Genomic DNA, 9,944 nt, shown 5'->3' on the forward strand with positions numbered 1-9,944 from the left:
AATTGCTTGTTGATGGTAACCTACTGAATGTGTAGATCTATTTTATTACAGTGATGGAAGAGTAAGTTAATTGCTGAAAAACCATAGGGGGGGAAAAAGAACTCTTATAGGAAAAACTGTAGTAATTTGTTCTAGGTTTTAACTTTTTTGGCTGATGGAAAGACTTCATCAGGGTATCATTTCCATTTAGAAGTTGCATAATGCCTCATCTGTAATTTGAGTAGTTTTGAGTCTCTGTTAGTATTTTAGTCTTCCATGAGGATTTTGAAACTTTAATCCAATCTGTGTATAGCTTACCTTGAAGTACAGTAAGTTTAAAGTGCTATTTCAGGCCAACACGCTAAAACTTAACTTTCCCTCACCCACATACCATATAGTCTGCCTTTTTGTTTGTGTCTTAAGAAGAGCTTCAAGTGAAAAAGCTGTATTGTTTTGTTTGGTGGGGTTTTTTTATAAAATACTTAGAGGAGAGGATTTAAATTCTATTGCATTAATTTGGATGCATCTTTGAATTATCATAGTGGATAAACCAGTATTCTTTTCAGACTTATATACGTATTATTTTGCCTGAGAATTCAGTCTTGCATGTGTCCTTGTAGTCAGTTGTTGTGGGATTGTTACTGTACAGTTTTTTTTCTTTAACAAAGTTGTGTTGCTAGCCTTCTCTTCTGTCAGGGGCTGAAGTGAGAATAGTATGGAAATTATACAGAGCAAATTTATCCATGGGGTTTGTGCTATGTTTTAAGTAGCAGAAAGTTAAGAATTTTTCTTTTTAAATTACAGTTTAAAGACTTCTGTTATGAAAAGATGCTATATGTTTCTTCCTCTTTCTTTTGAAGCTCTGACCTCTGGGCTCTGGGATGTATAATATATCAACTTGTAGCTGGATTGCCTCCATTTAGAGCCGGGTAAGAGATTTAAGCTAATTCTTTACACGTGGATCATAAATATATTGACTTGATTTTGATTTTTATCTTACTACCAGTTCTGAAGTACAACTTGTCATGATGCAGTGTTGGTGTTAATGTCATACCTGCTATAATTTGTTCTTTTTGATGTCTTGAAGTTGCTTAGACAGCTGTAACTAGAGTTCCTGAGAGACATTCCTTAAGTTATCCTAGAATTTCACATGTAATTTGTATCATAGAGATAACTTATTTGTGAAGAGGGTATAAGGCATCACTCTGCATCATTTGAACTTCTCTTGTTATTGCTCAAGTATCTGGTGCTTGTAGGATCATAGATACTTGTACTCCTTTTCCTAGGAAGATTTATGGGAATATGACTTAACTTGTAGATTTCTTGTTTAATGTTTGTCTGAGTTATGCAGGCTAAGGTGAAAGAACCATGGAAAACTAATAACAACAGTCAATATTTTTCTCTTTTGCAGAAATGAATATCTTATATTCCAGAAGATAATAAAGTTGGAATATGACTTTCCAGAAAAATTTTTTCCCAAGGCGAAAGACCTTGTTGAAAAGTTATTGGTAAATATTTGCTGCTGTTAAATCAGTTGATGACACTGGAAACATTTGGCTTATGTTCAGAAACTTTTCTGAAAGTTTCTATGCACTCTGTTGCAAACCTTATAGAAAGAAGGACTGTGAGCATTATTGACTGTAGGGGAGTGTCTCGAGAAATCAACATCCATTATTAAACAGCATTAAACTTAAAATGTGGACAAGGAATGTCTCTGAATGGAAGCAAGTGATTCTAGACACTGTGCATTACACATAGACATTAAGATTCAAATACTCAAGTTTATATAGTTCTTAGATTAATTCTTTTTGAGCTGTATAATGGATCATTTAGTTAAAAACAGTCTTCTATACATCACAGGCAGATACATTCATTACAATGTAAGTAACTCCACTTACCTTGGCATTAGCATGCACTTTAACACATCTCAATAGTATCAGTCTAAGAATTACTGTTCATGTGGAGGTTTGACAAGTAGGAAGAGAAAGTAGTTCTATCCCATGATTGAGATTATAGCCATGACACTAAAGTGAATATGCAGAGAACATTTTGGGTGGTATAAGCTTTTTCAAATTCAATAGTCTAGCATATTAGCAGGGGGTGAGGAGGAAATGCTTATCTTTGTGGATGATGATAGGTACAACGTAAAGGGCCTAGCAGTGCATTCCTGTGTCCAAGGCCAGCTCTGTGGCCCAGCCAGTGCCTGCTGAATGGTGAAGTCCAGGTTATATTAACATCCTGAGAACCGTGTCATTTTAGGATGCTTGAGAGGTTGATATTTGACACCAGCTACAGCTTCCACAGCTTCTTGCATCACTAGAATGTGATAGTGGACTACACTTAAATGAGATGTTCCATCAGGCCTTCTCTGTATGTTTGCTTCTGTGTTTATGAAGAACAAAAAAAAAATTGTGTGGACCGAAAGAAGTGCTCCTTCCTGTAGATCTGTGAGCTGGTCTACTACAAAATGTTGCTGACATGACATACCGACAAATAACATCTTTTATTATAAGCAGTCTCCTTGTATTATACATATGTATGCTTAGGACAGTGAGACCAATTGGTTTTAAGTTTTCACATGCTGCTGTGCAAATGTGAATGGTGCTTGCCTCTTGTCATTATTTTATGGAGGGTAACTTAATTTTGATTTGCTCAGGTTCTAGATGCTACCAACAGATTAGGTTGTGAAGAAATGGGAGGATATGGACCTCTTAAGGCTCATCCCTTCTTCGAATCCATTGTGTGGGAGAACCTACATCTTCAGACACCTCCTAAACTTACAGCGTATTTACCTGCTATGTCAGAGGATGATGAAGACTGTTATGGAAATGTATGTTTATCTGTACATATATTCAGCTCTGATGCTGCCTGAGACTTTCATTAAGGCATAATTATTGAATATTAAATATTTTTACTGAAATTACTGTTTAGTTATGTTTTAATGAGGACTTCAAGTATTAATCTAAGATAAAATTGCTGGGTAAAATTTTAAGTCAGCATTTGCTTTCTTTGAAAAGATACTGGTTGGCTTGCTTTTGATCAATCATACTTTTTTGCATAAGTGCCTGTTAATCTATAGAGAATGGGTTTTTTACCCAAAAGCAAAATAAACAAAAACATGCTTAAATTAAAAACCAAAGTTTAATGCAAAACATTTAATTACTTCGTTTTGTTTCCTCCTTCAGTATGACAATCTCCTGAGTCAGTTTGGTTGCATGCAAGTTTCTAGTTCTGCCTCTTCCCATTCACTGTCTGTCCCAGAGACAAGTACACCACAGACATCAGGAGGAAATATTGAACAGTATATTCATGATCTTGACAACAATTCCTTTGAGCTGGACTTACAGTTTTCTGAAGATGAGAAGAGGTTACTTCTGGCAAAACAAGCTGGTGGAAATCCTTGGTAGGATCTTTGAATATCGCTCATCTGTTACTTGCACAGCAATAAAGAACCTTGAAAAATAAGGGATTTTGATTTAAGTTTATATTTGTCAATCTTAGTATGTTCAAGCAATTAGCAACTACATTTTTTTTACTTCTATTTTTAAAGCAATAGCAGCAAAACCCTAATACTATATTTCTAAAATGTACCAAATCTAGAAGATGGCATGGAGTGTGTTTCTAAGCTAGGCAGAATGACATTATCCAGTGCTGAGGAGTCTTTGTTCTGAAGTCCTAGAACTAGAAAAGGTTCCTCCTTTCTTACTGATGCTATAAGTTGTTGGGTTTTTATGTGTGTAATATTCTGTTGATATCCAACCAAAATATCTCCAGACTACGTAACTGATAGCATTTCTTTGCATGCTTTAGAGAAGTTTCTCATGTGTGATTGTGATTTTTTTTAATTTTTTTTTCTACCCCTGTCAGGAATTAGAAAAAACTCCTTGACCTGGAATGAGGAAGAGTACAAAACTCATCTAGTAAAGTTTCTCAGGACTCTTTGGTGGAAAAGGAGACGCTAGGGAGTGAAATGGAAAACTGCTTGATATTAATAATAGCTGTTTCTATGAAAGAATTACTTCTGGAGTAATAGTTATTTTTCTTTTTTTAAGGCATCAGTTTGTAGAAAATAACTTAATCCTGAAAATGGGTCCAGTGGACAAAAGAAAGGTAAGAGGTTTTTTTAAATTTCCTGTAACAAGATTCAGCTGTCACAGTTTTGCACAGTTGCAGCATAGATAAGGAACCTGTTTTAAAGCTTACTTGTTGAACTTATAAATAAGTGGCAAATTGTTTATTTTTAAAAATTCTGTGCTTTCTTGTGAGTAGATTGCTTTTTCTTAATTTTGTGATGTGCTTTTGGTTTCTTGGAAAAGCTAAAAGTAAAGCTGCTATTGATACTTCCATTTTGAGATTGTAGTAGATGAGTTTTTGCTTCCTCTTCTCTTCCCAATCTGATATAGCCCACTAAACACTTTGTCTTGATGTGTGTCTGAATGTGGTTTGAGCCACAAATACTGAAAAATGAAATACAAGCTCATGTTGTTCTTAACTGTGGTGTTTTTCCTGGATCTGACTTAGTGCCTTTATTCTGAGAAGGGCAGAGGTGGCATTAGAGCACCTTTAAGTATTAATTAATTAATTAATACTACAATATTAATAAATTTAATATTGTACAGCTGAGCAAGGATAGTCTGCATCGACTTTCCAGGAAAGAAGGTTATCTTTCATCTAAGTTAGTACCTTCTTGTTCCTATCTTTTCTACAAAATCACAACTGTTGATTTCTGTGCTGGAATCTTTGACAAATACATTTTGCTTCACTATGTACAGCTAGGTGTTTTATGTTTTGCTAGAATTTGAAGATGTTTTCCTGAAATAGTACTTGTGTTTTGCCACGTAGTAGGAATGCACTGCAACCCCTTAAAAATCGAGGGAGGTCAAACAGATAAAGTAAATGGAAAATTGAAGTCCCCCAAATCCAAACATACTCTCCTGTCACTGAGCTGGTTTTATTCTACCTCTGTTCAATTCATAGATCTGCACATTTACATTTTTATTCTGTGCCTTTTTTTGCATTGCTGCTTCTACTTTTCTCACTAGGGATTGTTTGCACGTCGGCGCCAATTGCTGCTCACAGAAGGGCCCCACTTGTATTATGTGGATCCTGTCAACAAAGTTCTAAAAGGAGAAATTCCATGGTCATTAGAGTTGCGGCCAGAAGCCAAGAATTTTAAGACATTTTTTGTTCATACGGTAAGTTTCTTTCTTGGATTTCTTTGTAAAATGTACTAAGGTCCTTGGGCTGCTAATTTAAGTTGTTATCAAATAGATTTCTCTGGAGAAAATATAATTACTTAAATACAAGGGTTGATAGTCTTAATTTAAAACAAAACAAAAACCTGAACAAAACCAACCAACCAAAAAAAAGCACAAAACCAATTCCCCCATACAAAATCAAATAATAATAAAAGAAACCCCACACAAAACCCCACCCTGACATACACATTTATCACAAAAATACAACTGTATTTTTATTGCTGTTTAAATAAACTATATGTGGATTTGGGGATTTGAAGGAAGCTCTTAAGAAGGACTTTGAAAATTTAGCCCTCTTTGTATGTAGTAAATTATGAGAAGTATACCAATAATATATTTACTGCTTAACAATGTATGGTTATTCAGTAATATATAATATTATATAGCTGTAATTCAGTTCAACTTTTAGAAATTTTATGAACTAATTCTGAATAATTATTTTATTGCTTAAACCGTGTTTGGAGTAATCATTAAAATGTTGTTCACTTATAGCCAAACAGGACATATTACCTGATGGACCCAAGTGGGAATGCTCATAAATGGTGCAAAAAGATACATGAAGTTTGGCGGAACAGATACCACCAGAATGCTGCAAAATAGTAAAGCTCATCGAAAATTTCCCAGTTTCCCTACTTGCTGCTAGAACTCCATGTGCAGCCGATCAGAGGAATCTTTTCAACCCACCTATTACCATCTCAAGGGGAAGCATATGTTCGAAATGTTCTCTTTTTTTTTTTTTTTAAGAAAGAAAAAAAAGGAAGAAAAGCAAAAACCTAATGGAATTCAGGGTTGCTTTGCTCGCTCTTTGTGCTTATTTTGAGGCTTCCACATGCATATCATTGCAGTGAAGATCTTGCTTTTGTGCACTTCAGCTCAGTTTCTGCTGCAGACTAGTGGATAGACCTTGCATTACCAGCTTCACTTAAGATGAGTTAAAACCAATCCACACGCACACATGCCGAATCATGTACCAGCCTTGCATTTCATGGGGCTGGAGTTTTCTGTGACTCTCAGATTATCATTAAACTGTATTTCATCAGGGAGCTTTTATATGCCTCTCCTAAGCACCACCTCTTTGTTTTCTCTTCCTTTCCTCACAGTCCCCCAGCTTATTGGTATATGGCATTTATAGCCAGGTCAGTTGCACCCTTGTGTAATTCCTAATATAGTTCTGGTTGCAGGATTTACGTGGTACTTTAGTAATTACGTGAATGAATCAGATGTGTGTGTCTGGCAGACAGGCTCCAATGATAAAGGTTTTGAGAGAGTAAAATGCTGAACGTGGCACTGAAAGTTTCCTAAAATTGAAATGTTGGCTTCTGAAGCATATAAGATTTTAAACATTCAGTTTAAATTTTAATATGAATCATGTGTGTTTAATCAAGGGACGATAAACTTACCAGCATGCTTTTAACTAATGCTAACTAAAAAAGAAGTTAGTTAGTATGGGGGGAAAAGGTTACTGTTGAAGTAGTAAATAGTTTTTCACCTTTTCAGCAGATGAGAGTTAGAAGCTTTCTTTCCAGGGTGTGCATGTTTTGTGCGTTTTAGTGGGGCCAACCTATTTACTTGAGTAGAGAAGGAAGTGTGAAAGCTTTGTACAATTGATTACTTGACTTTTTTTGTCTCATTGTATAATGAGTTGTCAAATAATCCTATTTTTGGTCCTTGGCCAAATATTCAGGAACTCTAGAAAAAAATGTAAGCAATTGAAATATTAGATAATAAAGTAATCTGGTTAGAAAATCAAAAGAAAATATTCATACAAAGGGGAAAATATATGGTACTTAAAGCATATCTATAAAATGAAAATATTTTTCATATCGATCTCCTTTATCCTCTTTAAATTAAGGCTTTTTTGTGGTCAGACATTTCTCATGGTGTTGCAAAGACACAACTTTGTGTGCTAAAACCAACTCCCTTAATGGTATTTTCAACATGCCTATGTTCCTGAACCTTGCAGAGAGGAATGACCAAGGTTTGGACAAAGGCATTCCTCCTTTGTTTAAAAAGCAGTATAAACATCACACCTATTTATTCATTTTCCACGCATACCATCTCTTTGAATTTTGAGTTGTCATACTATGATATGCTTTTCCTTCCACCAAAGAAAGGTTTCACTACAATGTTGAAAAATCTCATGGGGTACTGTTCTAGAAGCAGTATTTTAAAAGCAGTGGCTTATTGGGATTTCTCTGAAAACACATACACGTTGAATATTTTCTCATACAGGGTGAAGGAGATTTATTATTGATCTCTTAAAATTGTATTATGTGGTTGAACTTGATGGCAGTTCAACTTTTCCAGTATCTTTCACTCTTTAAAAGAGACAGTGCAGTTGCCTTTTCTTTTGGAGGAACTGCATTCTGGTAGTTTTCTGTATCCCACCATGTCTGCAGACCTGAGAGAAGTAAATCCCTGGCTTACAGTGCCTGGTGTTAAGGGAGTGAAGGTGTCCTGTAAATGGCTGAGATGAGGAAGAGAGAACAGCATTCCCTTTGCATCATGAGCAGTTTCATCACATGCGAAGTACACTCCCTGTCACTCAAATTTGAATAGCACAATGCACCTCTGATCTGTGTCTGCATTAAGCTATATTTGCCATTCTAACCAAGATGACAGGTATTTTAAGTTTGTTGCAGTGCTATCCATTTGTTCTCCGGCTGTCAAATTCCAGCCATATGTTGTGTCCACTGGAGGCAACTCTACCACTTCTGGATTTAGGCTCTGGTATAGAGATGTAGACGTATTCCCAACTTTATACAGGAGAGTTTGGCAGTAATGGAGATTCATGGTGCCACTGCTGTGCAGTGTGACAAACCTTGGTCTCACACAAAAGTCTGGCAAAATGATCTCCATTGGTTTGTTCACTAGGTGGAAATCAAACTATGCTTAACCATGTTTTCTGTAATATTTAGACTTTTAGTCGTTTTGCCATAACAAAGCAATTACTATGCTTTTTCACACCTTGAAAATCCTCTCTCAGTAGATTTCTGTCCTGCCCACCAAAAGCTTTCAGCCAGCCAGATCTTGGTAGCAGGAAGCTGTCAAGAAGGCTGATGTCTGCATTCTAGAATTCCTTTTTTTAATTGACAGTGCTGTCATTAGAAAACTGTGAGCATCTCATACAGGCATCCCTCCACTTAGAGCTTCAGTGTTCCTAATCCAGTCTTACTTAGCTGTTGGTTTTTTGAGAAGGATCTGGAATTTTTTCTGGGAGAGGTCTTTGTATTTCTTGTACTGTAAGTGAAATCTCTGGTTTTGAAAGGTGGCAGAAGAACAGTGAGGCAACACAAAGCAATTGTGGGTTCAAGTATGTTTTACCAGTTTGTCCACTTAAATGTGTATTGACAGGTGCTCCATACTATGACGGGCTGGCTCCCATTTTAAATGCTTATACCTGGGGTAGGTTCAAATCTTTGTCCTGAAGATCACTCCTATGGTTCATGGAAGTTCATGGAATGAAATGTACGTGGGAGGTTCTTCAGAGCTGCAGATAAGCCAGGTGATTTTTCTGCTTTTAATCCAAGGTTTTCAAAGCATAAAAAAAAAAGTTGTTAATCACTAGAAGACTCTTCTTAAGACTCTTCCTGACTGCAAACCTACAGAAAACCCAATCTATTGGTTCATTCCATCTTTTGCAATTTGAACAATTGCCAATCATTTATGAAGAATCTGGTCAATAGTATTGTAATTTTTCATTGCTGGGGATTTGAATTTCAGAAAGGTGTCTATTGCATCAGTTTTCTGTGTTGTGGAGCTTAAGAAAGGATGAAGTACTACTTCACGTAAGTCATACATCTATTACTACTAGAAAGGACTTTTGAATAACACTGTTTTATTCAGCATCCAGCCCAGTCACAGGAAGTTTAAAACTACTTCGATAAACTGGAGAAACTAGTTTATTACCATTGGCCTTAAAAGTCCAGTTTCATAAAGGCTTTACATTAATGGAAGACTTGCTTCAGATGTGATGTTGAGGCATTGTGAGCAGACTGATATGACCTATTATGATTCCATTTGCTAAGCACTTAGATGCTGAAAACATCGAAGTATCTGTACTGTGCTCCACTTTTCTCTTTCTGACATCTTTTAGTTTTGAAGTATCTGCTATATATAGTCCTGGAAATAACTGTTGATTGAAACAAAGATGTGATGATTCTAATCAGTTTTCATAGTTCAAGATTCTTAATTTAATGTGCTTGATATCATTACATTTTGTGCTGGGAACTTTGAAGAATCATGAGAATTTCCCACATGTACATTTTCTTTTGAATGACTTAGTGAAGTCAAGAAAATTACTTCATTTGGCCTGTGGACAAAACATTTGATTTCAACATCTTACTGACTAGAGAACTTGTCTATTAATAGTTGCCTAAAGATGTGGCCTGTGGATTCTGATCACTTCCTACTAGTAAATTACACAAATAGGTGTGGTATTTATATCTGAAATTTTGCTGGATGCCTGGTATACTTTATGCAAATATTTTATTAATGAAATGGAAATGCTCCTGCAAAGCTTCATGATGCAGATTGTCCATCAGTTGATCAAGTGAGCTTACAAACAAGTAGTTCTGTGACCCAAAGCAGCATGTTTTTTTTTAAGACTGATCATTTAAGAATGTTTTGTCTTTTGTAGAAGAAATATGACTTTTATACAATAAACAGTTGGAGAGGTTCTTAAGCACCCAATAACCTGGTTTTAGA

The 9,944-nt window shown here is 35.7% G+C and overlaps 1 protein-coding gene across 9 annotated transcripts in view; it reads left to right on the forward strand.

Moving 5' to 3' along the window:
* The window catches only part of PDPK1 (3-phosphoinositide dependent protein kinase 1), a 28,246-nt gene extending 19,224 nt beyond the window's left edge, over positions 1–9,022 (forward strand). For 8 of the 9 annotated variants that reach the window (XM_027667975.1, XM_027667969.1, XM_027667968.1 and 5 more), the window contains exons 8-14: positions 840–908; positions 1,391–1,487; positions 2,636–2,809; positions 3,165–3,382; positions 4,032–4,089; positions 5,022–5,174; positions 5,730–9,022. In XM_027667975.1, the coding sequence (XP_027523776.1) occupies positions 840–908; positions 1,391–1,487; positions 2,636–2,809; positions 3,165–3,382; positions 4,032–4,089; positions 5,022–5,174; positions 5,730–5,837 (877 nt within the window). In that variant the 3' untranslated portion in view covers positions 5,838–9,022. The other variant, XM_027667976.1, reaches the window with a different exon arrangement.
* Positions 9,023–9,944: the final 922 nt, after the last annotated feature.

This window comes from Corapipo altera, unplaced genomic scaffold, assembly GCF_003945725.1.
Source record: "Corapipo altera isolate COAL_440 unplaced genomic scaffold, ASM394572v1 104b, whole genome shotgun sequence".
NCBI lineage: Eukaryota > Metazoa > Chordata > Aves > Passeriformes > Pipridae > Corapipo > Corapipo altera.